The following is a 27,874-nucleotide window of genomic DNA, read 5'->3' on the forward strand; positions in this document are numbered from 1 at the left end:
GGGCTTATATAGGCAGAGGGGCGCGGCTTGCTGATGCGATGAGGTCTGCGGCGCCGTTCTGATTGGTGAAAAATATATCGACCAGTGGCCAATCCTGGGAGGCCTTGGGCTTGTGGGCGTGGCTTCTTCCATGCAGGCCACCTGGGCTATTAAAAGAGCAGGTGTTAAGTGATTTGAATATAGACCCACCTGGGCTGAATAAAAACTCAGGTGCTAAGTGAGATCAGCCAGAAAGAGAAGGATGAAGGTGGGATGATCTCACGGACAGAAGTAGAGAAATAAGAACAGATAGAGGAAACACAAAGCAGAACTTGGACTGGGTTTGATGCATTGCACCAAAGGAAAGGGCTCTGTGGGGTGGGTGGGGAGGGGCTTTCAGGTCCTGGTGCTGCTGGCAGAGGAGGAGGGAGAGAGTGTTTTGCAGAAAACAGGAAATGTACATATCTGCCAACAGCTGTATTTACTGTGAACCATCACCCCCCCCAATAAAAAATGATTTTAAAAAGTTTTGAAAACCTAGGTGCACCTGAATGTACCTGCCTCTCTCCACCACAATGTCCCAGCTCCGGTGTTTTGAGAGAGAGAAACAGAGAGGAGGGGGGGGCGGGGAGAGGACAAGAGAAGCTTCCTCCCTGCAGGTGGGGACAAGGGGCTCGAACCCAGGTCCTCATGCTTGGTAGTGTGTGCTCACCTGAGTAAGCCACCACCCAGCCCCAAGGTTAGGATTTTTGCCTGGCAAGTGCACTTAAAGAAAATGGTGGTGTGATGGGGGTGGGGGTACGTGTGACTTCATTCCAGCTGGTCAGAGTAGGGGAAGAATATTCTACAAGTGTCGGGGTGCGAGAGAGGGAACAGCATCCTTGAGGCCGACCTGCCAGGGGCTGAGGTGGAAAGAGAGCACTGTAAGGAATTCCCGGGGTCCCCCAGGAGGGTCCTCAGAGCAGGGCTGGGGGAGCCTCCCCCCTCAGAGTCCTGAGCATAGCAAGGACTTGCCTGGTGTGGGGTATCATCCAGCGGCCAGTCTGCAGAGTGGGGGCATCTCAGAAGACCCTGAAGAGGTTTGGGTGCTTTGGGCGCTGAAAGCAGGTGACACTAGGCTGACCCATAACTCTCCTGTGGTCCAGAAAAAGAAGATAGAGAACGAGTCGGCCGTGGAGGGGGAGGACTCAGCCATGACGGACCTGCCCCCAGCGGAGGAAGTGGCGGACATCGTGGAGATGAGAGAGGAACAGGAATGAGGGCCCCCGAGCAATGGCCTAGGCCACGGCTGGTGGTGGGGGGTGGCGCAAGGGACTCCTGCATCATCCCCTGTCTCTCTCCCTCCCTCCCCCTCTACCTCTCCCCTCTATTCTGTTTCCTTTGGGGCCTCTCAACCTTTCTGGTTTTGTTTTTGATTTTTTTTCTTTTGGGGGGCTGGGAGGAAGGAGATGAAAAAGCCTTGCTTCCAAGACTTTGGGGTACACTGGGGGTGCCCACCCCTCCCGGCGTGGGGGCCTTAGGACAGGTGTGCCCCTCTGCTTCCTGAACACAGACGAAACCCTGGGTGTGGCGCCCGCCTGTCTCCCGGCCCCCCACACCCCCTGGGCTGTCTCCTGCCCCCTTGGACAATCTCCTCTTGGAACCAAAGGACTGTGGCTGTGCCCCCGGCCCCCAACACCTGTCTGGCCCCCAGACTCCACCCCGGAAATCAGGGTCAGCAGGTGGCGCTGTTCAGTGGCTTCCTCGTTACATGGAGGCTCAGAGGACTCGGGACCTCGTGGTCTTCTGCCCTGGGATCATGGGACTGTGCCCCCCTGCATCTGTGGCCAAAAAAAAAAGAGGGTGGGGGATTCAAGAATGTACCCAGTGGAGGTGTGGACCCCCAACTCTGCAAGAACCCAAAGACTGTGAGAATCCACAAGAAGGAAGAATTCTCAAAGTTGATGGCATGTCAAAGTTGCTGGCCTTTGACGGTCACGCTTTGCTGGGTCCGACGGTCTAGGAGCTGGCTTTCCCCTCCTCAGCGGTCCCCTTTGTATGTCCTGGTCCTGAGGCATGACCTCCAACACCCGCTCTGGCCCCCCAAGGCTTGGTCTTCCCTCTCCCTTTGCTGAAGATGGCACTAGGGCAAGTGAGATGCAGGTTCTGACATCACCTCCTAGTTTTGTCAGGGAGCCGAAGCTTTAAGTCATAATCTTGCCTTCTAATTCCTGCCAGGTCTCCAGGGAGCCCCCAAGGTCCATCCCCCCACCCCCACCTACCCCCCAGTCCTGAAGCACATCTGCTCCCGCCACTCCCCTCGCCCCCACCAGAAGGCAAGACACCTTCTACAGGACGCCAGAGTTGATCCCAAGTCGATCCTGAGCTCCACCCCCAGGGCCAGTCTATTTTTCTAAGTTTTTGGAAAGTGGGGTTAGTGGTTATTTCTTTCTTCCTTTCAAAAACAGATTACGGACACTACCCCAAATTCTTGATTTCATCGGAAGTCCCGAGACTGAAAGAACCTGAACACACACACGCACACACACAAAGATATTTTGAGAGATATAAATATATACTGTATATGTTCTGTAATTTATTTTAGGCTATAATACATTTCCTATTTTCGCATTTTCAATAAAAGGTCTCTAATTAAAGACGGCGCTGTGCGTGTCTGATGTGGCTGGCTGGCTGGTTCCAATTGCCACCGGGATAGTACCAGAGCCTGGTGCCTGTGTGATGAATCCACTGCTCCCAGTAGCCATTTCCTTCCTTTTTCCTCTTTTTTTTTTTGCCACCAGGGTTATTGCTGAGGCTTGGTGTTGGCGCTATGAATCCATTGCTCCTGGTGGCCTTTTTTTTTTTCTTATTTTTTTTACTAGATAGGAGAGAGGACAGGAATATAGAGAGAAAAAGACACCTGCAGACCTGATTCACCATTTGTGAAGCTTCCCACTGAAGCAGGTGGGGGATGGGGGCTCAACTGGAGTCCCTGCGCTTAGTATTGTACACACTTAACCGGGCGCACCACCAGCGGCCCCCTCTTTTTTCCTATTAGATAAGACAAATTGAGGGGGAGTGGAAGTAGAGAGACACCTGCAGACCTGTTTCACTGCTTGTGAAGCTTCCCCCCTGCAGGTGGGGAGCGGGGCCTTGAACCTGGGTCCTTGCGCATTATGGCAAGAGTAAGCTCAGCCAGGCACACCGCCACCTGGCCCCTGTGTCGTATGGTTTACTTTGGTGGCATCTGTCCCACAAGTATGGAAGGTTACCACTTGAATAATACGCTGCCCCCACCTCACTGAGGGAAGCTTCAGTGCCATGGCCTCTTTCTGTCTCACTACCTCTGTCTGTCTGGGGGGGGGGGGAAGTGTACAGTGCTGCAGCCTCAGGAATGACCAAAAAACAAATTTGAGAGGGGAGGGGAAGACAGGGAAGAGAGAGACACCTGCAGACCTGCTTCACCGCTTGTGAAGCGACGCCCCTGCAGGTGGGGAGACGGGGGCTAGAAACGGGATCCTTCTGCAGGTCCTTGTGCTTTGCGCTACGTGCACTTAACCCGCTGTGCTACCGCCCAACCCCCTTATTTAATTACTTTTGTAATCATCTTTATTTGATGAAACAACCAGAAATTGAGAGGGAAGGGGGTCATAGGGAGAGACCCCCACAGTGCTGCTTCACCACGGTCCCTGCTCACTGTAACACGTGCGCCCAACCAGGTGCACCACTACCCAGCCCCAAGATTGTCCTTTTTAAAAATATTTATTTTCCCTTTTGTTGCCCTTGTTTTATTATTGTAGTTATTATTGTTGTCGTTGTTGGCTAGGACAGAGAGAAATGGAGATGGGGAAGATGGAGAGAAAGACAGACACCTGCAGACCTGCTTCACCACCTGTGAAGCGACTCCCCTGCAGGTGGGGAGCTGGGGGCTCGAACCGGGATCCTTAGCTGTTCCTTAGGCTTTGCACCATGTGCCCTTAACCCACTGCGCTAACCGCCCAACTCCCCTAGCCCAAGACTGTATTTTCTATTGGCACTATGGGATGTTGGGGATTGAACTTGTGATGTTTCCAATCTACTCACTTCACCACCTCCAGGGTTCAAGATGTGATCTGACAGCTGACAGCATGGTGTGCTGGCTTCTCTCTCTCCCCAGCTTTTCTCCAACCCCTCTGGGGGTGCCATTTCCCAACTTATCATAGGACTTTATTTTTGTGGGGGAATCACGGTTTACAGCAGTTGTTCACATCTCACCTAGGTCGGAGTCCACAAAACACTCGCACCCCAAATTAGCTCCATCCATTAGCAGGACCTGAAAGCCCCCCCCCCCCATCCCTCTCCATTCTCCCTCCGTCCTCCCACCGCAGAGTCCACCCACCCCCAAGTCACACAGCCAGGCTTCTGAGTTGGCACTTTGTACATTTATTTTTTCCGGTCACTTGTTTGGACAGTCCTCAGTGCCCAGGGGGAGCTAGAGAGAATGAGTAGCCACCCCACCACCATCACCAAGGGCCCCAGGGGTCTCTCCTGCTCCCAGAGGCCTCTAGGCGACAGGCCTGGCCTTGGTTGCAGGGGGAAGAAAGAACCTCGAGGACCAGAGACTCTTGACACACACTAGTCTGAGCAGGCGACAAACATGGCCGGACCCGCAGGAAGTCGGGCACGTGGGCCACAATGCAGGTGGCAGAGGAAACCGAAGGCTCTCAGGAGACACACCCACCTGGCACTGTCCCCTTCTGGGAGTCCCGCGAAGCCACCAGCATTGCTGCCACCAACACAGCACCTTGTGGCAGAGGTACTGAATTTTAGCAGCATGTAGATGAACAAAGCTCCAGGCAACGGAAGTCCAAAACAAGGGGTCTCCCCAAGTAGACAGCTAAGCTCAGCGGCCCCTGGGACACAGGGGAGACGCTTCTGTGACTCGTTACTTCAAACCCAGGTCCTTCCCTTGTGTTCCCCGTGCTTTTCTGACAGTTTCTTTCCCAAGCCGGACTGACTTAAACCCACCAATTCATCAAGGTGGAGCGAGAGATCTCCTGGGAACAAGAGACAGCTCACCTGGCAGAGGGCATCCGCTGCCATGCACGAGGACCTGGGCTTGAGCCCTGGCCACTGCGTGGGAACCAGTGCTAAGGGAGATGCTGTTAACTGTGCTTTAAAAAATATTCAAGAACACGGTCAGGGGTCAGGCCCCTGGCAGCCCACACAGGGAGTCCCTCGGCCCTGGGAGGGCTGTGGCGTCTCTGACAGGGTGGTCTGGGGCAGAGAAGTCGCAAGCACAAGGAGCTGATGACACCGATATAATTAAATAAAGAGGGCTGGGGCTCATTTCCAGGTCCCTAGTCACAACCACTAGAGAGAGGAGTCTCTAGTCATTTTAATTTGGCTTCCAGGCACCACCTTATCACGGGCCTCCCCAGTGCGTTCACGCCTATTTAGAGCGGGCTTGACTCTGACAGGAAGGAGCAAGTATCTAACTGCCTGGAGAGGTGAGGACTAGCCGAGGTGGCAGCAGAGTGTGTGTGGAGCAGTCTGTGGAGCTGTGCATGTCTCCCCGCACCTCAGCTGGGACTTTTGTGAAGTGAGAGGCACAACTTGGATGTGCGTAACTGCTTTATCCCAACCCCACAGCCAGATGGGACAGCTATTGACCATATTAATTGGACCAGAGAAAAGATTTTAATCCGTACCAAATAAAGCTGCTGGCCTGGCCCTCCAAAGCTGGGCTCCTGATGCAGTGACAGTGTCCACAGTCCGTACCCTGGGGACAGTTCAGACAGGCCGGGCCCCCCAGTCAGACCCCAGTCACCCGGCCAGGGAGGTCACCTCCCCAAACAGACCAGCAGCAGCCGCGGCCGCTTCTCTGCTCTGTTTTAGCTCAAGTTTTTGTTGGCAGATTCTCGGGCAGAGCCTGAGGCCCTCTGCGGCCACTCCCCCCCCCTCCACCCCCAGCCCAGCAGAGGAGGCTGCGGGATGGGAACCCTGCATGGAAGCAGCCTGGGAGGCCAGAGTCCAGCTCCTTCAGCCTGGACTTGGGCGATGGCTCTTGAGGCCCCCGGTGGTGGCCTGCCCACCCCCCTGAAAACAGGTGGGGCTGGGTTGTGTTCTAACTCCAGAATGGGAGACTGAGGCAGAGGCCTGACACCCCACTGCCAGTGAGCACCATATGGGGTGTCCTGAAGCCTGGTGCCCGGGCACCCCCGGTCTGTCCATCTGGCGTTCAGGAGCCGAGCCACAAACCTGACGCTGAGTCCTCGATTAGTCTGCTCAGAAGAGTGTCGGTGACTTGCAAAGCCACCCCACCACCGGGAGGGAGGGCCCTGGGTGCTTCAGCAGCTGCTGTGATGAGATGCCACTCACACACCCAGCAGGGGGACCACACCACGGAAGGGACCGCAGGGGTGGGGCACGGAGACCAGACCAAACCGCTGTGACCAGCAGTGAGCAGACAGGCCTTTGAGCCAAGACGCCTGGCATAAACTCCTTGCTGAAACGCACCTCCCTGGAGACCAGGTGGGGGCGTGGTGGGTGTGCCCTGATGGCTCCTCTTGGGAGCCAGGGTGCTGGAATAGGCCAGTCCCACATGGTTCTGCGGCCTGAGGGCTCTCAAGGGCTGGACTCTCAGACCCAAGCCCGTGGGGGAGCCCCTGCCCACAGGCTCACAGGCTGGTCTCCTGGCACAGCCGGACGGGGATGTTGTAGTGCCGGTCGTCCTCGGCGATGAGCGTCACCACGGGCCAGTCTCGGGGTGGGTCGGTGGGGAAGACGGTGAGGAACTCCTCCGTGCCGTGCTTGGACAGGCGGTAGGCACAGATGGTGTGGCGCATGGCGTGGGCCAGCAGGAGCATCTCCACCTGCAGGGGGTGTGGGGGAAGCACCAGGTGAAGGGGCGGCCGCAGCCAGACCCAGCTGGGCAGGGCACTCACCTGAGCCTGTCTGCTTCCCTCCTCCCCGGGGCCCGGCCCCAACCGTATCTATCTATCTATTTTAATGAGAGAGAGAGAGAAATGGGAAGAGAGATACACACACACCAGAGCCCTGCTCAGCTCTGGCTTATGGTGGTGCTGGGGATTGAACCTGGAACCTCAGAGCCTCAAGCCTGAAAGTCTTTTTGCATCACCACTATGCTGTCTGCCCAGTCCACTGAAGCCGTTTTAAGAAGAAGCAGATCGTCAGGAGTGGGCCGTGGGGTGAGGAACCACATGGGGACACCAGAGAGCACCAACGGGCTCCAGGGACCTTGTGTGGTGTCTGGCCTTGTCCCTCAGAGACACAGAGACTGAGTGAGGGGGCGACCCTGCCAAGACCCTGGATTTCATTCCAGGACATTATTAAAGAGAAAAACAGGAGGCCAGGCTGTAGCACACCAGGTTAAGCGCACACAGTTCAAAGCACAAGCACCCATGCAGGGATCCCCAGTTCAAGCCCCCGGCTTCCCACCTGCAGGGGGGTCACTTCACAAGCAGTGAGGCAGGTCTATCTATAGGTGTCGGCCTTTCTCTCCCCCTCCTCTCTCAATTTTTCTCTGTGCTATCCTATAAAATGGAAAAAATGGCCTCCAGGAGCAGTGGGTTTGTGGCGCAGGCACGGAGCTCCAGCCAAAACCCTGAAGGCAAAAAAAAAAAAAAATAGCAAAGCAAAGCCTCCCCACTCCCACTAGGGAAAGCTCGTGCTGGTGTCGCTGGCTCTCCCTCCCTCACCTCAGGGAGGTGATGGCCCAGCACAGCGCTCAGGCTCAGCTGGCCGCAGCCGGGACGGCACAGGACCCCCAGACGCCCGGGCCAGAAGCCTCCAGCTCCACCCGCACACCCGAGGCAGGAGCTGCAGCTTGGGGGGCGAGGAGCCCTGTCCCCGCGGTGCCGTCACCTGTTCCAGGCCGCCCGTGTGCCCCACTTGGTTGAGGTGATTCCGCAGCAGCTGCGCGGGGTCTCTGGACGTGTCCCGAGCAAACAGGAGCACAGAGAAGAAGGGCACATCCTTGCCCTGCTCCCGGTCGTCGTAGAGCTCGATGGCCCTGCTCAGCATGAGGAACTTGATGGCCTCGTAGAGGAGGTACTCCTCGTCCGCGCTGGCGAACAGCTCGTCGCAGGCTAGCTGCCTGGCCTCCGCAGTCCCCAGGTCGGCCAAGGCGGCCCACTGCGAGGAGAGAGCACGCGGGAGTCTGCAGCTGGGCCCGAGAGGTCCCCGGCACTTGTCTCCTTTCTCGGGCTACAAAGCCTGCAGACTGGCAGGCACCCCAGCTTCCAAGGAGAGCAGGAGCACCGTAGGGCTGAGCCAGGGGCTCCTGGGGAAAGGGTATGGGTCTGACAGAGGTGAGTGGGGTCTACAGCACACGCAGAAAAGTGGAAAACCCAGTGGGTGTGGATTCCTAACACTGGGGCCGCTGTAAGAAACCCCAGCTAAGCGGCAGCGCTGCACAAGACCTGTACCTTCTCCAACAAGACAGCTGCTGCTAGGCTCCCGCCTACCAGATGCCTCCCAGGAGGGCCTGTCGTCACGTACGACTATTTCACCAGGGGTGGGGAGCCAGCTCAGCCAGTACAGGGCACACCTTACCATGCATAAAGCCTGGGTTTCAAGCCCCCGCCCCCTGCCTGCTGGGGGGAAGTTTTATGAGTGCTGGAGCAGAGCAGGGCTGCAGGTGTCTCTTTCTCTCCTTTTCAAACCCTCCAAGCCCATTTCTCAGTTAAAAACAAAACCAAACCAACAGGAATGGTGGAGCTGTCATGTAGTGCTGAGCCCCAAGAGTAATCCTGGTAGCAAAAGCCCAAACCCAGTCACTCTGGCTGTGGTGGGGGGTGGTGTGCAGACGCCTCGTGGTGAGAGAAGAAACTGCAGCCCTGTCACCATGACTATCTTGTAAACCATTAAGTGCCCCCCCCCCAAAAAAAAATAAAAGTGGTTAAAACACTATTTTCCTTAAAAAGAAATCGGTAACCAAACTCTTGGGCTCTGTGAAGGCTCTGGTGGGGGAGAGGGGGGCGCAGACACACAGAGGTATGAAACTAAACCCTTCACGCCTTAGTTTTAAAAGCCAGTGTTAAATCAAGAACAACAAAGGAAGTTTTGTTTTAAACTGTTTTCCCCATAGAGCAATCCAGAGCTCTGCTAACCCATCCTCTTTGCGGGGGTCAGGGGTGGCCTGCGCAGGCGCGAGGCTCTGAACTTGGGAGCTGGCAGACCGCTGGTTGCTGACCTTCCTCCGCAGCAGAGCCAGGGACTCCTTGATGTTCTCAACCAGATCCTCGCCCTTCTCCTCCAGCTGCAGCCCGAGCTTCCACTGCTTGATCCAGCTGTGCTTGCTAATGAGCTTCTCTGGTAACTAGAGAAAGAGAGAACTAGTTAACATCCCAAAGACACATAGTCACATAGTCCAGGCTGTAGAAACCACAAAGCCTGTAAGATGTGCGTCTGTTTCCAGAATTCCTCAGAGGTTCCTGCCAGCTCATTCCAGCCGTGTGGGTGAGGGCTAGAACCCTCAGCTGGAAGCCACAGACTCAGACAGCAGCAGCTGGGCAGGGCTGAATGAGAAAGGACCAGCAGCCTTGGTGGGGGAGGGACACAGCACTCTACCCAGCCCCGGCTCAGGAAGGCTTGGGTGGGCATGTGTGTGATGCTCTTTCCTTCATAGTTCGGAAGATAAACCGGGCTTCGATGGGAACACACATGCCAGGCTTCAATCAAGGTGACAGCCCAGGTCTGGCTTGAGTTCCTCCTCAATTCAGGGAGGTGACATACAGGAGGAGAGGAGCGAGGGCTCGGGGAGGTGAGAAAGCCTCGCTCGTTCCAGAAGCAGTGGCTTGGGAGGCCACCTTGCCTGCACCTCTTTCTCCTGGGGTGCTTCCCACGGCTCGAGGTGTTCCCATGAGTTACACACACAGAAGTGGCCACGCACCCAGCTGTGCAGAGGACAGGATTTCCATGGGCAGTCAAGGGGAGCACACCAGGGCCTGGCTGGACACAGAGAGCTGGGGCTGGCAGACCAGCCGAGGGTGAGCAAGGCTTCTTCCATCTCAGGTGAGCACATGAAGAGCAGCAAAGTCTCCCACAAAAGCCCAGCTTCATAAACTCAGACTCTAAACCCAGTGCTCCGACAGGCAGCTTCTCGGCCACGAGCCCCTGGGCACTCACAAAAGGTGAGATGACAGAAATAAGGATGGAGGGAGCTGGGCAGCGGGCACATGGTTAAGCGCACATTACCACGCGCAAGGACCAGAGCTGAGGCCCCCACCCCCCACCTGCAGGGAGACCTTCACGAGCAGGCATCTCTCTCCCTCTCTACTCTCGATTTCTGTCTTATCAAACAAAACAAAGTAAAAAAGAAAGGCTACCAGTCCTGCCCCACTAGGGAAAAACAGAAACGGGCTAGGAGTATGGATCCACCTGCCAACACCCAAGTCCAGCAGAGAAGCAATTACAGAAGCCAGACTTCCCACCTTCTGCTCCCCATAAAGATGTTTGGTCCACACTCCCAGAGGGATAAAGAATAGGAAACGTCTGGGGGGGGGGAGGCGCGGATATGGAACTCTGGTGGTGGAAACTGTGTCTTGTTAAGCATCGTTAAATAACTAATAATAAAAATTTAAAAAGGCTCTAAGACTGGTGGATTTGTAGTGCAGGCACCAAGCCCCAGATAAGCCCTGGAGCAAAAACTAAATTATTTTAATTTAATGAAAATAAAACAGTCCCACCCACAGCCTAGGCAGTACAGACACTGAGGCAGAGGTCAAAGTGCTCTAAGGCCTTTCCCACACTGAGGCTCTGCTCCCCAACCCCAGCCAGGTCGGCGGGGTTCACTGGTCACTTTTCTCCTCTGAGAAACAATTTACTAGGCGAGACCAGCCTGGGGACACAGAGAGAGAGAGAGAGAGAGAGAGAGACATGGACAGGGAGACACACACACACACACACACACCTGTGCGCTGCAGGAAGCCCCCCCCCCCCCCCCCGCCAAACAGAGGGGACAGGCAAGCTTACCCGCGTGAGCTCAGGGTCCTGAAGCCAAGCAGGGGACGCTGTGGCCTGGCTCATGGCCTGGAACAGCGTGGCTCTCAGCGCGCAGTAGTTGTCGCCGCGGACTCTCCGGATGGAGGTGAACTTCTGGGACACCTCCTCATAGCCCTGCGGAGGCAAAGCGTGCACAGTGGTCAGTCCTGAGCCTTCCCTCCTGTGGGGAGATGGCGTCTGAAAGACCATGCTGAGACAACCGTGAAAGCGGACCGAACGAGGGCATGCCTGGCTGAGTGCCTAGGTTACCCTGTGCTAAGACTGGGGTTCAGGCCCCGGTCCCCACCTGCAGGGGGAAGCTTCATAAGCAGTGAAGCAGGGCTGCAGGTCTCTCTTTCTCTCCCTCTCTATCCCCCCTTCCCTCTCACTTTCTGTCTCTAGTCAAAAAATGAATAAACAACAAAAGACATTATGTTTTTAAGTCTTACAACCAGACTAGACATATGTTTAGGAAAAAAAGGGGAGATTGTAAGAAGGAAAAAAATATACAGTACAGTCCTCTATTGAGCTGACTGGCAACATAACTCAATGACAAGACATCAGCTACGGGAGTCGGGCGGTAGCACAGTGGGTTAAGCACAGGTGGCACAAAGCCAAGGACCTGTGTAAGGATCCCGGTTCAAGCCCCTGGCTCCCCACCTGCAGGGGAGTCGCTTCACAAATAGTGAAGCAGGTCTGCAGGTGTCTCTCTCCCTCTCTCTTCATTTCTCTCTGTCCTATCCAACAAGGACGACATCAATAATAACAGCAATAATAACTACAATAATAAAACAACAAGGACAACAAAAAGGAATAAATAAATAACTAAAAAGACATCAGCTACAAGAGAAGTCATGTGCCAGGGGACCTTCCGCATCTCCTGTTCAAGGAGAGGCTGCAAACAAACGTCTCTTCACAAGCTACTGCTGGGGTTCACTCAGCAGCAGCTGACCGTGGAAATCAACCCTAAATTTAAATAAAAGAGATGGGAAAGAAGAAATAGACCAAGTTTAAAAAAAAAAAAATTTAAAGTGGCCAGGTGGTGGCACACCTGGTTGAGTGCACATGTTACAATGTGCAAGGACCCAGGTTCGATCCCCTGGTTCCCACCTACAGGGGAAAGCTTCCCAAGTGGTGAAGCAGGGCTACAGGTGTCTCTCTGTCTCTCTCCCTCTCTATCATCCCCTTCCCTCTCGATTTCTGTCTCTGTCCAATAAATAAATAAAGATAATTACAAAATTTAAAAAAAGGAAATAGACCCAAGTTTGCATGTACATTAAAAAACAACTACAGGGCGGGGGAGATAGCATTGGGGTTCTGCAGAAGACTTTCATGCTTGAGGTTCCAGGTTCAATCCCTGGTGCCCCCATAATTCAGAGTGCTCTGGAAAAAATAATAATAATGGTGACCAAGTGCTGGTGCACCTTGTTCAGCACACACATCACAGTGCACAAGGACCCAGGTTCGAGCCCCCAGTCCCACCTGCAGGGGGAAAGCTTCATGAGTGGTGAAGCAGGCCTGCAGGTGTCTCTCTGCCTCTCTCCCTCTCTATCTCCCCCTTCAATTTCTGGGTGTCTCTATCCAATAAGTAAATGAAGATGATAACAAAATAAAGAAGACTAAATAAATGCTATAACTCTCCATAACAAAGAAACAGGGCTGGGTGGCGATAAGCCTGGCGGTAAACACCAGTGTGCCAGGACCCAAGTTCAAAGCCCCCACTGGCAGGGAAGCAGGGCTGCAGGCGTCTCTCTCTCTCCCCCTCTCCATCTCCCCCTTCCCTCTTGATTTCTCTCAACCCAATAAATGAATGAATAAAATGTTTAAAAAAAAAAAATCAAAGGAACACAATCCCATGTCTCTTTCCTTTCCTCTTCATTTGTTGTCGGCTGGGAAGTAAATGAAGGAGTAACAGTTTCTACCCAGTCGTCTCCTCTAGCCTGTGCTTCAATGTCCCAGTTAAATGCACAGAGTGGGGGGGGGGCTCCCCTGGACTGGATTAACACCCTGGGTACACCCCCAGGCTCTGCTTCGGTAGACATAAAAGAGCGACGCCTGAGAGGGCTTGTACCAAACATGGGGCTCAAGTATCGTTCTCGCTCGGCCTGGAAGTTCTATCCACAGGTGAAAGGAGGAAATGAGAGTGCCTGCTGATGTGCTCGGTCAGCCCGCAGGCACTAACGGCGGGCCGGGCGGCTCAGCTCAGAGCCCGCCAGGCTGGTCTGCATTCTGCCACAGCCCTGCCTCACTGCACACCCCTCCTCACTCACAGGAAAGAGCAGCACCCCAGGCAGACACCTTCCCACATCTAAGAACGGGTCCCTTGTGTCACAGGCCAACTACGAATCGGGTGGGGGAGAGCACGGCTGTCCACAGAGACCTTCTGAGCTGAGCGTTGCTCAGTCGCCCACCCCTGCATCCCTCACGAGGGAGGCCCCCCCAGCAGACCCCCCAGTTTCCTGCATGCGCGGCAAGGCGCCTCACCAGGCGCACCATAATCTGTGCTTTTCTAGAACTGAGTCGACCTTATGAGATTTGCCTTCAGGGGCTGGGGGGGGTGGCTGGCTCCACGGGGGTCCACACCTCCCGCGTGGGCGCCTGGGACTGATCCCCAGCACGTACGGGATTGGGCGGTGGCTGTGGCTCCACGGGTGGCACACAGCTTTGGTCCTTCAGAATAGTCAGTACCTGGCTGGGGCCAGATGGTGGCACACTCGGTAGAGCAGACAAGTTGCGATGCTCAAGGACCTGGGTTCAAGTCCCGGGTCCCCACTTGCACAGGGACGCTTCATGAATGGGGAAGCAGCGTTGCGGGTGTCTCTCTTTGTCCCTATCTCCCCACCCCCCACTTGATCTCTGTCTCTGTACAATAAACAAAATATTACGGAGAAAGAATAATACCAGGCTGAGGAGGTAGAGCAGTGGTATTACACATGCACAAGACTCAGGGTTGACTCTTCAGCACCACAGCGAACCAGAGTCACAACAAAAAGAATGAGATTTTATACATATTGGAGAGAAAAACAAACATCACACTGTGACTCATCTTGGGAAGGGGCTTAGGGTCTCTGACTCACACAGTGGGCCTGGGAGTGGCAGCCCTGACGACGTCCTGGGTGAGGGGGCCCGGGAACCTCTGCAGGACCCCTGCACAAGGGGAAGTACAAGAAGGGAGGGCTTAAGCCTGGGTCCCTGTGCATGGTGATGTGCACTGAACTATCTGCGGGGCCCTGTCCCCCTGTGCAGGGCCCCTGTCCCTCTGTACGGGGCCCTGTCCCCGTGTGGAGACCTTGTCCCCTGTCCCCCTGTGCGGAGTCCCTGTCCACCATCCCCCTGTGTGGGGCCCTGTCCCCCCTTCCCCCTCTGTGGAGTCCCTGTCCCCCTGTGTGGGGCCCTGTCCTCCTGTGCGGGGCCCTGAGTCCCTGTCCCCCTGTGCAGAGTGTCCCTGTCCCCCTGCCCCCATGTGGGGTCCTGTCCCCCTGTCCCCCTGTGCGGGGCCCTGTCCCCCTGTGCAGGGACCCTGTCCCCCTGTGCAGAGTCCCTGTCCCCCTGTCCCCGTGTGGGGTCCTGTCCCCCTGCCCCCCTGTGTGGGGCCCTGTCCCCCTGTGCAGAGTCCCTGTCCCCCTGTCCCCGTGTGGGGTCCTGTCTCCCTGTCCCCCTGTGCGGGGACCCTGTCCCCCTGTGCAGAGTCCCTGTCCCCCTGTGTGGGGCCCCTGTCCCCGTGCAGAGTCCCTGTGCCCCTGTATGGGGCCCTGTCCCCCTGTCCCCGTGTGGAGTCCTGTCCCCTTGTGCGGAGTCCTGTCCCCGTCCCCCTGTGTGGGGCCCCTGTCCCCATCCCCCTGTGCAGGGCCCTTTCTTGTCTCCGGAACAGGAGAGCAGCCCAAGGGCCGCCTACCTTGCGCATACGTGCCGCCTGCTGCGTGTTGCCTCGCCACTCCCTCCGGCAGTAGTCCATGATCTCCATCTCGGGGGCCACGCTGAGTCGGGGCTCTCCTGAGGAGCCAAAGCAGTGAATGGGGTTAGACAGTGAATCCCCCGCCCCGTGTCGCTGGGCTGCTGCCTCCCTCCAGCTTGTGTCTGTCCACTCACTGGCCACCTGACACCCCTATGTCACAGGAGTGCACACACTCTCTCACACGGTGGACAGGGTGCTGGGCGGCGTGTCCCCCACAGCTGGGGACAAATACCTGGACACAGGAGCCCCGAGCCCTGTTCTCATCCAAGTCCCAACGCAGCGGCGTGCGCCATGAGGAAGCACAGTCAGCCGCGACGTGTTTCACACAGAGCTGATCCTCTGCAATGGAACCACCTGACTGACTCCACCTCCTGCCCTGGACCCCGGGCGAGGCAGAGACTCAGCGTGAGGTCGACTCCGGCCTTGGCTGGCAGGCTGCACTCATACACACGCCCAGATCAAAACTGCAGCTTGTCATCGGGCCAGTGGGGAAGTGGGAGCACGGCCTGCACATCTTCCTCTTCCTCGCTGAGCGGGAGGCCCCGAGGTCTTCTTGTGTGGCGAGCGCACTCACCGCACAGGCATAGGCGTGAAAGTGAAGCTGCGTCTCAGGCCTGCCTTGACTTCCTCTTCAGTCACTGACCAGGGAGACGGCAGCAAAGAAATGCAGAAGTGTCTGTCTCTGCTACATTTACTCTAAGGGAAGTCGTGCACAGGCAGTAAACTGTGAGCGTCAGAGGTCTGACATCTGCCCAGCGCTGAGCAAGGCACTGTGGACAGGGAGGGGACAGGATCCATCATACTGGCGGGGCAGAGAGAGAGAGAGAGAGAGAGAGAGCGAGCAAACAAACCAGGCCAGGGCCCCAGGATACTTGAGACCCACCAAGTGAGGAGCGCAAAGGAAGAGTCCCTAGGCCAATCTTACAGCTTTTATAAACTTTCAAATGCAAACTGTAGGAATGTCATGTTTTATTTATTAAAGAGAAAGAGAAAGAGAGAGAGAGAGAGAGAGAGATATGACACCATAGCATCACAAGGTACTAAGGTGTAAATGCACATGAGCCCTACCACTCAATCACCTCCTAGGTCTGGAGAAAGTCCGGTTCTTAAAAATCTCATGGTGAGGGCCAGGTGGTGGTGCACCCAGTTGAGTGCATATATCACCATGTGCAAGGACCCAGGTTCAAGCCTCCATCCCCACTTGCAGGAGGGAAGCTTCATGAGCGATAAAGCAGGGCTGCAGGGGTCTGTCTCTGCCCTCTCTACCCCACCTGGCCCTCAATTTCTGTCTCTGATAACAAACAAATAAAAAATATTTTTAAAGAATTTCAAAAACCTTACTGAGAGTCCTTTAAATCAAGAAAATAGGCCTTTCCTGTCAAAGAGTGACCACACACAGCTCAGACAGGCACATCTGTCTGGGGCAAGAGTTAGGACTGGCCACAAAGCACAACAGTGAGGGGAGGCCCCTCCCCAGAGGTGGCAAGCCCACTTATGCACGGCCCCCTGCACACAAAGACCCACCAGGGTCAGAGGAGATTCAAGCCTGGCCATCCGCACAGTGCCTGTGCCCTGCCTCCCCGCAGAGGAGGGGCTGCTCAAGGCGGGGTGCCTGCAGCCAAGAGCAGCCTCTGCAGGAGACGGGCCTGGCTGGCAGGCCTCCTCGCCCTCATCCTTGCTCCTGCACCCACCTCCATGGGGACAGTCCGCCCCGGGGAGGGCGGGCAGACCCAGGGCTGTGCAGCACCAGAGGCCGGGTGGGGCCCAAAGGCATGTGACTCCGCCGCCCCCCAGCGCATCCTCTGGGAAGACCTGCTTCCAGTGCCCCAGAGTCCCCTTCCCTGCATGACTGCCCGCTTCCAGGCTGACAGCCGCCATTTCTGACAGGAGCAACAACAGCAGCAGCAGAGGGGGAGCTGACAGCCAGAGCAAAACCCGGAGCTGAAATGACTGAGGAGTCAGATCCTCCGCTGCCACCATCACCACCACCACCACCTGGTGACAGATAAGGGTTCCCGCCATAAGAAGGGGGTGCTTTAGGGTTCAACCCAGGGCTGGCGCGGTGGCCCTGTGGGCAGAGTACAGGAACTCGCATTCATGAGGCTCTGAGTTCCTGCACCATGCTCAGGACAACTACCCCCCACACAAGCCCCAAGGAAAAAAAAATTTTTTTTCCATTAAATAAAAATAATCTGAAATTTCCCTGTGTGTGTGTGTGTGTGTGGGGGGGTGTTTACAATTGGGATTCTTGACAAGAAGGTGGGTGAGATCAAATGTTTTCTGCAGTGGATGACAGTCAACACCAGGTTTGGGGACAAAGGGACTCTGGCCTTCGGGCTCTGTGTACTGAACACAGGTCACAGGCGGGGTGGGGGGGATGCTGCCAGGGTGGCAGGGAGCCCAGTGGACTCTGGCAGAAGGTGACTAGCACGCTGGCAGCAGGGAAGGTGTTCTAGAACATCTCAAAAGAGGTGAGACCTGTACCCTGAAAACATGCAGCATAGTTGGCTCTGCAAAAGATCTTCAAGCCTGAGGCTCTGAGGTCCCGGTTCAGCCTGGAGCACCATCATAAGCCAGAGCTGAGCAGTGCTCTGGGAGGGGAAAAAAAAAATGCCAGTGGGTCTCAACCAGAATTTACAAGCTGGAAAAAAAAAAAAATGACACAGGTTTTTTTGAAGACATGCGGTTTCTCTCACGGCTGAGGACAGTGTGGGAGCTAGGGTGCCCCAGGGACACTTCACCCAGCCAGCCACAGCACGGCCAATGGGCCCAGGAGGCACAGCTGGGTGGTCCCTGGGAGAAGGCAAGAGACCTTTTCACTGACACAGAGGGAGCATCAGAAAACTTTCCATGGCAGCCCAGGGGCTGGCTCAGGGGACAGAGAAACGAAAATAACAAATAGACTGGGTGGTGGCACCCCTGGTTGAGCACATGCTACCATGCTCAAGGACCTGGGTTCAAGCCCCTGGTCCCCACTTGCAGCAGGAAAGCTTCACAGGCAGTGAAACAAGGCTACAGGTGTCTCTCAGACTCTCTCCCTTTCTATCTCCCCCTTCCCTCTCTATTACTCTGTCTTTGTCCAACAAATATAAATGTCTTTAAAAAATGAAAAACGGGGAGTCGGGCGGTAGCACCGCGGGTTAAGCGCAGGTGGCACAAAGCACAAGGACTGGCATAAGGATCCTGTTTAGAGTCCCCGACTCCCCACCTGCAGGGGAGTCGGTTCACAGGCGGTGAAGCTGGTCTGCAGGTGTCTATCTTCCCCCTCTGTCTTCCCCTCCTCTCTCCATTTCTCTCTGTCAACAACAACATCAATAACAACAATATTAACTACAACAATAAGACAACAAGGGTAACAAAGGGGAATAAACAAATATTTTTTTAAAAAAACTAAAGGTCTGAATTTAAGAAAAAAAAAATGAAAACACCACAGTAAAGCGTCAAAAAAAATAAGAGTGAAAACGCACATTTAGCACCACGGGAGGGCAGAGAAGCGCCTTTGCGTTAGAGCATGCGCATCGAGTTACGAGGCCCTGAGCTCCGTTCCCAAAACCACAGGAAGGGGAAGAAAAAAAAGGTGAGAGACGTCAAGGAAAAATGGCAGAACACAGAAGAAAAGTCAGACTGCCTTCCACGATCAGGCTGAGTGTAGCACTTTTAAGCACAACAGAAACCGGAAAACCATGGAGTAATATCTCCAGGAAAGGTCAGAGACAAGAACTCCTTGTCTGGGGTTACTCAGCAAAGTAAAATAGAGATATTTTCAAACACACTGGCAGAGCCTGGCTACTGAACATGCACAAAGCCCGAGGGACCCAAGTGAAGACACAGGACCCCAGGCTCAAGGTGCAAGTTTGGAGCAGAGAGCAAAGCTAAGAGCACTGTGGACGGGGAGAATCACAACAGAGTTGGGAGGTGGGGATGAAAATGAGAGAGAGAGGTGTCTGTCGGCCACTGCAGGAGGAATACAGACTGGCCTTAGAAGCCCTGTCTTTTCCCACAGAAGGCTGAAGGCCCCCACAGCCCAAGTGAGGTCTCCTCTGAAGTTATGGGGGCCTGAAGCAGGGAGGCCCAGGACTCCACAGTGCCTGGAACTCTAGGAAGGGCCTCCCCTCTGGTTTCCAGGATCAAAACTGTGACCAAAACCCCCTCTCTGTACCATCAGCTGCACATCTGATGTACCCCCATCATCTACCAAGCAAGAAGTCAGTTCTCGAAACAGACCAGGAAAACACATGCTTGACGTGGGGGACCGGAGGAGGACTGGGCAGCCTGAGGGTGGTCTCTGGCGTACCCCAAAACAGAGCCGCCCCACTGGGCTGCAGGGAAGTAAGAGGTGCGTCTGCACACAACCCTGCTGGCTGGGGCCTACTCAAGCAGGGTGGATGCTGGGGGCGGGGGGGGGGGGGGGTGCGTGCGAGAAGCAGGCAGGGCTGAGCAGAAGCAAGGGCATGGAACGTGAGAGGGTGCAGTCAGTCCCACACACATTCTGTCCTTTCTCACAAGATCAAGTTGACGTGGCCACCCGCATCCCACAGGTAGACCCAGCTTCTTAGTGAGTGCTTACACTTAAAGGGGGAAAAAATTGAGACTGGGTGGTGGACACTCCACTGACTGTGTGTGCTACTATGTGCAAGGTCCCAAGTTCAAGCCCTTGGTCCCCACTTGCAGGGGGGAAGCTTCATGAATGGTGAAGCAGTGTTGCAGGTGTGTGTGTGTCTGTCTGTCTGTCTCTCCCCACACCCCCGTTAATCTCAGTTTCTCTGTCTCTAATACATAAATATAAAAGGGGGTGGGTAGATAGCATAATGGTTACGGAAAGAAACTCTCATGTCTGAGACTCCAAAGTCCTGCGTTCAATCTCTCGCATCACCATCAGCTAGAGCCGAGCAGAGTTCAGGTTAAATAAAAATTAAATTAAAAAATTAAATAAATGAATAGAAAACTATAAAATTGTATATGTTTGTCTTTAACAAAAAAAGGAGTGGTCCGGGAGATGGCGCAGGGGATTAGGCACTGGATTCTCAAGCATGGGGTCCAGAGTTCAATCCCCAGCAACTCACATATCAGAGTGATGTCGAGTTCTTTCTCTCCTACCTTTCTCACTAATAAATAAATAAAATCTAAAGGGAGACAGAGAAGAAAGGAACAATGAAAACAAAGGGGGGGGGGATGCAGTTCAAATCCAAATCCTCCCCCAGAGAATTAAGGAAGCCAGTAACTGATCGTGTAGTGCTGGGAAGCCAAACATTTCATTGGAGGAAAAAATGCCAAGGATATTAAACAAAACCAAACACCAGAGAGGGTGCTGTGTGAACATCTCCCCTCAGAGCAGCCAGTGCAGAGGTCTGGGGTCTGATGGGAAAGGCCTGTGGCTGCCGTGGTTGCCCACCTCAAACAGTTAGGAGCTGGAGAAAGAAAGCAAGCCCAGACATACCTGATGACCCTCTTTCCTGCATAAGCAATTCTTTGTCCTTCTCTATTTCATCGGCGGCCCGATACATGTCCTCCTCGCTGAAATCACACCAAATCAGACATTTCAAAGACGTGTTACTCTGACACCCTCCTTGTTACCATGACCTGCAGCGCTGGGCACGAGGCCCAAGACGCTGAGGGTGCTGAGCCTGGACCCTTCTCCCGCGGGATGGGGGGACGTCTGTGAGCACACGGACCCCACAGCTGAGCAGCTCCCAGTGGCTCTGAATGAGCCTCAGACACTGTCTCATCACCCGGCCCGTGGGACACTCTGGGGCCGTGTGCCGGCAAAGACCTCGGCCACAGGGACAGCACCGGGAAGGAGTCTCAGCCGGGAGCTCCCAGCCTGCGCAATTCCTCTATTTCTGCCCCCTTTTCCTTTAATCATGAAAGGATGAGAGAAACAGAGGAAGCCAGAGAGGGAAAGAGACACGGGGAGAAGAGAGACGCCGCGGCACCATCCCCTGGGGGTGAGGCCTCCCCGTCCAGTGCTGACTTTAGTGTGTCACGGGTTGCGCGTGCGCTTCACAGGAGCCACTTCTGTCCCCCGTGCAGGGACAGAGGAGGCTCCCAGGGAGTCTAGCGAGAACTCTCGGCAGAACTCACGAGAAAGGAAGAGCCCCAGGATGAAGACACCAGAACGTGAGGCTGGCGGGAAGCAGAAACACCAGTCCTGCGTCTGCTCGAAGCCTAAGTGGCCATGAGGGGGTTCAGGAGACTGGGGACACCCTGGTGCTGGTGGGGGTAAGGAGTAGGATCTGCAGCCTGGGGCCTGGCAGAAGGCTGAGAGGCCCAGGAAGTAGAGGGACCCACTTCAGTGGGTGCAGATGGTGCCCCCAGACTGCTGCTCACATCAGAGGTGAGCGGATCTCCTACCACAGTGGACCCTCTCCTCCCAGGTGGGGGTGCTCTTGGCACGAGGGCACACAAGGAGGCAGCAAGCAGGTTAGTGAGGGGTTGGGCTGCACCTCGTCCTGGCCCCTGGGGTCCCCACCTGTCTCCAGCTTCACATGCCCAGCACAGCTGGGCAGAGAGGAAGAGGTGCTGAGAGGCGAGGCGGCGGATGGGAGCAGCCTGGCACCCCCACCCCTGCCCACAGCTGCCAAGGGCTCCTCCCCTAGCAGCAAAGTCTCTGACCTGCTTTTCCTGATCCCCAACAAATACCCACGCTTTGGTCCAAGTGTGACCACGCCTGCGTGAGGTCAGGGCACTCCAAAAAAAAAAAAAAAAAAATGAGGCCCTGCAGGTGATGGTGCGCCTGGTTGAGTGCACACATTCCCATGAAAAGGACCTGGGTTCAAGCCCCCACTCCCCACCTGCAGGGGGGAAACTTCACGAGGGAGCAGTGAAGCAGTGCTGCAGGTGTCTCTGTCTCTCTTCCTCTTTACCTCCCTCTCTCCCCTTGATTTCTATCTCTACCAATTAAATCAATTAAATAAAATTAAACAACTGTTTCTTTCGGGACTAAATGTAACCACCTGCAAAAATGGCCATGAACCTCAAAAGGTCACTACAGAAACAGACATCTGAGAGGTGGAGCAGTGGATACAATGGTGGGCTTCCAAGCCAAAGTCCCAGGTTCAATCACTGGTGGCTTATGTACCAGAGTGATGTCTGGTTCTGGTTCTCTTTCCTCTCTCTCCTTCCATCTCTCCTTAATCCAAACACACACACATATATAAACTGTTTTAATTCTCCCACTATAGCCATGGAACAGAGTCTCAGCCAGCAATCCACCCCAGATGAACCCCTTTTTTTTTTTAAACCAGCACCTGCTCTGGCTTATGGTAACGTAGGGGATTGAACCTGAGACCTCAGAGCCTCAGGCATGAGAATCTGTTCCACCACTTGTGAAGCTTTCTTCCTGCAGATGGGAACTGGGGCTTCGAACCTGTGTCCTCAGGAATGAGAATCTACCTCCACCACCATTGTGTTGTCTCCCCGGACCCTCAATCATTCTGCTTCTAAGTGACCAGCATTCAAGAGGACAGGGGACACAGCCAAGGCACAGATTTGGGGAGAAGGTACTTTCCAGTGCCCGGGCCCCAGAGAGACATCTGCTCTGAGATGTGATGTCAGGCAAGTGCCGTGCAAAGCAAACCGAAAGCAGCTTCTCGGAGGCTGCACATGAGAGCCCTAAAATGAAGGGTGACTACACTCGGGAGTTCCTCTTTTTCTCATCTGAGTGGCAATATCAGGAGCAGGGCCTGGGCCAGCCAAGGCCTTCCTCTCCCCTCAGCGCCTCCCCTGCAGAGCAGTCAGGTGGGGCTGGTGTGGCCCATGTGCTCCTGCCGGTGCTACGGGGCCTGGGAGCTACTTGTGGGAAAGGCGCATTCTCCAAGCACTATGGGGCCGGGTTGGAGCTGAGTTTAGCTTCACCTGCAGCAATGACCAGAGAAGCTCTAAACAAGCACCCGCCAGCCTCCAAGGAAGGGACACAGAGAAGCCACAGCAGAAGCAGAGGCCCAGGGCAGCCCAAGCAGAAAGGGAGACGGTGGACACCCAAGGTGGTGGATGCAGGGTGGGCAGATGCGGTGAGACAGATGCTGTTGACCAGGGTGAGGGGTGCCAGGGAGCCACAGCTCTTCAGCCCCAACTCCATCCCTGTCAAACCCTGTGCACAAGGAACTACCAGCTTCATCCACGGGCATCTGCCAACCTACCAAGGCCACCGGGAAAACTGGAATATGGCCGCCCTTTAAATGGCTCTGAAGTTTCGTGTCCTTGGAGGAAAGACAGAGGATGTTTCTACTTTAAGCCACAAGCTCAGTCAGGTTGGTCAGAAAAATAAGCCCCTACCCACTGCATATAAGGATAATCAACCAGAAGAAAGAAGGGGGGAGGAGAAAAAATACCAACTAAAAATAATTCTATATAAGAGTACACTCAGTGAGGTTTTCACCCTCTCTTGTTAAGAATCTACATATTACAGGCCAAGTTAACAACAATATTATATTCCTCGCTGAGAATCTGAAATGGCTAGAGTGTTGGTCTGGATTTTCTTGTGGGAAAGGGAGATAGGAAAACAGTGAAAGGAGAGGGGGAATCATTCATATGGTAAGACAAAAGCATCGATAAGATGAAATGCTCAAGAAGCCCGTGACCCTCTAAACCTGTGCTGAGCCTGGGCAGAGCTGGCAGGACAGGTCAGCCCAGGGTGACACCGCCCCAGCCCCCAGCACAGGAAAAGCTAAGTCCAACAAGACAAATGCAGGAAAGCACCGGCACCGCGGCCAACATGCCGCCTGCCCTCTGCATGTGGACGGCCACTAGGGTCACCTCTGGGGGAAGCTGGGGACAGCCCAGCCCCCACAGCCCAAGGAAGGATGCTACATCCAGGCAGCTCTGCTCAGGGTCTGAGCAAGCAAATCCCGCTCCCTCTCCACCAGGCGCTGAGTCAGGGGGTGGGTGCATGTGGGATCGCCCAGAACAGTGGAGTGACAGCCTGCTGTTCCGGCCCTCTGGGACCCGCAGCTCTCCTCAGTTACCTTCAACTTCAGAGGAATTAGGAGACTTCCAATCTCCTGTCCCACACAGCCAGCCTACGAGCCCAAGTGAGAAGCCCACACCGGGCAGAGAAGGGCTGTGTCTCCCTCCTCAAGCCCTGAGCCCCTGTGGCCAGGAAGGCTCTGGAGGACAACAGAAAGGGTCAGCTCAGCCGAGGGCAGATGTAGACGTGGGGTCGGAGGGACAGAGAGCACGCACTGGAGAGCTGCTGCTGGGAGAGCTGAAGGAAAGAGAGTTGGACTTGTCAGAGTGGAGGGGCTGCACAGCCCGGGCCCGGTCCCCTGCTCCACCGTCAGCCAGTGCTGGGGGTGGGGGGGGTGGGATCCGGTCTCTCCCAGAAAGTGAAAAAGGAAAAGGAAAGAAACAAAAGTCAAGTCAATCTGGTCTGACTGACCTAAGGCTTCTTCCATCAGATCCTAAGTCTCCTTGTGACCAGCCTTAGTGCTAATGCAGGGAAAGGAGGCAGAGAGCGAAGGGAGACAGGAAGGATGGACAAGGCAGGGTTCAGCAAAGAGTTCACTGCTGTGTTTCTACTGCCCTCCCCCCACCTCTCCCTCTGGAAAGGCTGAGGCAAAAGGACTCCAAAAATGAGCCATCCCATCACTAAGCCCTGGAGTCACATCACGAATGTGAGGGCCACCAAGCTGGGCTGTGACTTTGTTTATGGCTCCTGTGTCGAGGGAAAACACACACACACACACATTTAATGAAAGATACAGAGAGAAACACAGAGAGAGGGAGAGACAGACCAGAGCCTTGCTCTGCTCTGGTTTAAGGTGGTGCTGGGGATTGAACCTGGGACCTCGGAACCTCAGGAAGAAAGGCCTCTTGCAGAAGGACTATGCTGTCTCCCCAGCCTGGAATGTACTGAAAAGGACTTGGACGGGTGTCTCAAAGCATCTCCTGTTCTCTGGGTTCAGAGTTCCAGGTGCAGAAGGTGTATTTACTCAGTTCCTGTGCAGAACCAAACCCCACTCTCTGTGGGAAGAAGGGCCAGTGGCCCCAGGCAAAAAACCACAGGGAGGGCACCGCTTCCAGGGTTCCACCGGCTCACGTGCTGCCCAAGAAATGGGGGGGAAGGCTCCCCGGTCAGTCTTCCTCACTGCTGCAAACCCCAGCTCAGGCCCGGCTTTATGGATTCCCGCTGGTTCCAAGCCCGGAAGAGGGGAGACACCTGAGCTGCTGCGGCTCCTCACCAGGGAGGTGCCACCCGGGTCCCAGACATGCTGGCAGCACCACCTCCCAGCAGCTTCGGGGCTGCTGCACATGGCAAGCCCTGCCCTCCTGGTAGCAGCAACTGCGGGCGGAGAGCAGAGCCTTTAGATGGCGAACAGCTGTCATGAGCAGGGAGGTGAGGAACAGAGACCAGACGCCCCTCCCCAGGCCCCTGAAAGCACCAACCACCAGCTCACATGGGGGGGGGGGGGGCGCCTGCACAGAGCTTCTGATTAAAACCTAAGTAAGTAAACCAGAGTGCCACTATTTAAGCTTCACTTTAACCGCCGGGAGATGCCCATCAGGTGCAGGCCTGACCTTGCCTGTTGGTATCTTCTAATTCTGCTTTTAAAAACCCCTTCTGTTTCATTTGGTTTAAATCCCCCCTGCTTAACATTGCATTCTATTTACATAACCACTGCCGCCATTTACATAAATCACTTTTACATTTACATAAAGCACCACCTTCCCTCCAGGGCATTGGTGGTTTAGTGGTAGAATTCTCACCTGCTCCACCCCCTCTCCTTGTCACACCCTGAGCCTCTCCTTGTCACACCCTGATTTTCACCAGTCACTTTTCTCTCCACCCTCTCTGCATCACATCCTGTTCACACCCTACTTGGGAAGTATATATAAAGACAACATTGTTCGTCTTAGTTAGTTGTTAGTTTAGTCTAGCTTGGTATAGATTGTGCTGTGTCCTGCATGAATAAAGAGATACTGCGTACAGCTCAAGCATGAGTTCCTGGTCGTCTGTCTCCCGTCAGTGAAGCTCAGGTCAGTGAAGCTCAGCCCGACACTTGCCACCAGCCCCCACACCACCCAGGAATGCCACAGCCATAGGGGAAGCTCTGGCATCCCTCCCTCAGACTCCGAATGAAAAAGCCTGCAAGCAGCAGAAGGACATGGCTCTGATGCAAACATCGGGCTACCTGTATTCTCTTCTTTCTGCGTGTGCTCCAAGGGGCAAGGGTCTGAGACGGCCCACGACTCCAGAGTGTCCCCAGTGGCCTGTGTGCCCTCGCCCCAGTGAATTTCACTTTTTTTGCGCAGACAACTTCAGTTGTCTTTTTGCCTCCTTGACTTCTGCTAATCCGTATCCTTAGAGATTCAAGGTAATTTCCAGAGCAAAAGGCTGAGATCAAATCGATCCCTGAGATCGAGTCCATGGCCGACTGGGGCCAGCCAGGTTGAGGGCACATGTCACCTGTCACCGTGCTCAGGGACGCAGGTTCAAGCCCCTGGTCCCCACCTGTGAAGCAGGGCTGTGGGTGTCTGTCTCTCTCCCACCTACCTCACCATTTCTGTCTCAATATTCAATAAATAAAATAAATAGCATTAAGGAAAAAAGGAATATCAGACACTTTTAAGCAAAGAACCATGCAAATGAGTTATTAAAACACTGTGGGAGTCGGTCGGCAGCGCAGCAGGTTAAGCGTAGGTGGTGCAAAGCGCAAGGACCAGCTTAAGGATCCCGGTTTGAGCCCCCGGCTCCCCACGTGCAGGGGAGTCGCTTCACAGGCAGTGAAGCAGGTCAGCAGGTGTCTGTCTTTCTCTCCCCTTTTTCTGTCTCCTCCTCTTGATTTCTCTCTGTCCTATGCAACAGCAATGACAACAACAACGATAAACAACAAGGGCAACAAAAGGGAAGAAATGGCCTCCAGGAGCAGTGGATTCGTAGTGCAGGCACCCCAGCGATAACCCTGGAGGCAAAAAAAGAGAGACCAAACACTGTCTGCATAACAGGCCTGCAAACGACCCCTTTTTTTTTTTTTTTTTTTTTTTTTAGTAAGTGCATCAGAGAAAGAAAGAAAGGAAAGAAGAAAGCTTGAAAAGGCCCCCAGTCGGCTAGACTGTCTGATCTGTCAGACTGTGTGACCTGAGTGCTTTCCTCGGTGCTGATTCATGAGTGCCGGGACTGGGAGAAGGGCAGACAGCACCCCTGTCTGACAGGTCCCGGAGGAGGGCTGGATGTCAGCGTGTGTGCGTGTGTGTGCACGTGTGTGAGTGTGTGCATGAGTGTGTGTGAGTGCGTATGTGAGTGTGTGAGTGGGTGTGTGCACGAGCGTGTGTGTGCGTGAGTGAGCGTGTATGTGCGTGTGCACATGCGTGAGTGTACGAGCACATGTGTGCGTGTGTGTACGTGTGCGCCTGTGCGCGTGCGTGGAGGGGATCGAAGAGGTCAGGGGTGTGGATCAGACCCGGGTTGGGCTCGGTCCCACGTCTGCACGTCCGTGGCCTCTTTCTCGGGCAACAGGCGGCGCGGCTGCCCTCTCCCGGGGGTCCGGTTCTCACTCCCCACGCGACCCCCGGGCGCGCCGCCGCCACGGCCGCCGAGTGGCAGAGCGTCCCCGCCCCAACCCTGGAGCCGAGCCGAGGGCTGTCCCCTGCCAGCCCCCAAGCGACCAGGAGCCCCGGGAGGCCAGGGCCCAGCGGTCGGAGGGACCCCGGCGCCCCGCCCCCAGCCTCCCGGAGGAGCCCGAGCCCCCGTCCCGGCAGCGCCCGCCACTCACTGCTCGGCCGCGGCCCTCGCGGCTCTCGGGGGGCCCGGAGAGGCGGCTCCCGCCTCCAGCGTCGGCTTCTCGGCCCCGCCAGCGCCCCGCCACGCTCCGGGCTGGGGCATGGCCTCCCGACTCATGTGGCCGCCGACGAGCGCGGCGCCCCCTCCCCGCTCCCTCCGGGGCTGAAGCCACCTCCCCGCGATTCCAAGCCCCTCGGGTCGGGGCGCCGGGCACTGGCCGCCGCGGCTGCCTAGTGGTCAGCGACTTCCTAGGAGGT

General features: G+C 55.3%; 2 protein-coding genes and 1 non-coding gene across 6 annotated transcripts in view; 1 reads left to right on the plus strand and 2 right to left on the minus strand.

The window, feature by feature from the left end:
* Positions 1 to 2,611, plus strand: part of ANKH (ANKH inorganic pyrophosphate transport regulator) — a 120,811-nt gene extending 118,200 nt beyond the window's left edge. The window contains exon 12 of the mRNA XM_007524217.3: positions 1,125 to 2,611. Within this exon, the coding sequence (XP_007524279.1) occupies positions 1,125 to 1,238 (114 nt within the window). The 3' untranslated portion in view covers positions 1,239 to 2,611. The remainder of the gene's footprint in view (positions 1 to 1,124) is intronic.
* Positions 2,612 to 4,364: 1,753 nt separating this feature from the next.
* OTULIN (OTU deubiquitinase with linear linkage specificity) lies at positions 4,365 to 27,874 on the minus strand. 4 transcript variants are annotated; one of them, XM_016188619.2, is made up of 9 exons: positions 27,610 to 27,874; positions 20,337 to 20,413; positions 14,840 to 14,937; positions 10,936 to 11,079; positions 9,155 to 9,280; positions 7,825 to 8,094; positions 6,622 to 6,812; positions 5,649 to 5,719; positions 4,365 to 4,741 (listed from the first exon to the last, which is right to left on the minus strand). In XM_016188619.2, the coding sequence occupies exons 1-9, from the start codon at positions 27,732 to 27,734 to the stop codon at positions 4,662 to 4,664; spliced, it is 1,182 nt and encodes a 393-aa protein (XP_016044105.1). In that variant the 5' UTR covers positions 27,735 to 27,874; the 3' UTR covers positions 4,365 to 4,661. The 4 variants fall into 4 exon arrangements, with proteins under 4 accessions (XP_016044105.1, XP_060047149.1, XP_060047148.1 ...); XM_060191166.1 differs by lacking the exon at positions 27,610 to 27,874 and adding an exon at positions 27,298 to 27,541; XM_060191165.1 differs by lacking the exon at positions 20,337 to 20,413 and having other exon boundaries at positions 27,610 to 27,748.
* LOC132538860 (small nucleolar RNA SNORA36 family) lies at positions 12,825 to 12,957 on the minus strand. Its single transcript, XR_009550170.1, has one exon. It is a non-coding gene; the product is annotated as a small nucleolar RNA SNORA36 family (small nucleolar RNA).

This window comes from Erinaceus europaeus, chromosome 5 (assembly GCF_950295315.1).
Source record: "Erinaceus europaeus chromosome 5, mEriEur2.1, whole genome shotgun sequence".
Taxonomy (NCBI): domain Eukaryota; kingdom Metazoa; phylum Chordata; class Mammalia; order Eulipotyphla; family Erinaceidae; genus Erinaceus; species Erinaceus europaeus.

What these genes read in the sequence shown, in the direction of transcription:
- OTULIN (XM_016188619.2), bottom strand. Translation starts at nt 27,734, where the DNA reads ATGAGTCGGGAGGCCATGCCCCAGCCCGGAGCGTGGCGGGGCGCTGGC. An exon ending in GCAGGAAAGAGGGTCATCAG is followed by an intron (nt 14,938 to 20,336) that starts GTATGTCTGGGC and finishes TTGGCTCCTCAG; the next exon opens with GAGAGCCCCGACTCAGCGTG. An exon ending in CTGTGCCAGGAGACCAGCCT is followed by an intron (nt 5,720 to 6,621) that starts GTGAGCCTGTGG and finishes AACTGTCCCCAG; the next exon opens with GGTACGGACTGTGGACACTG.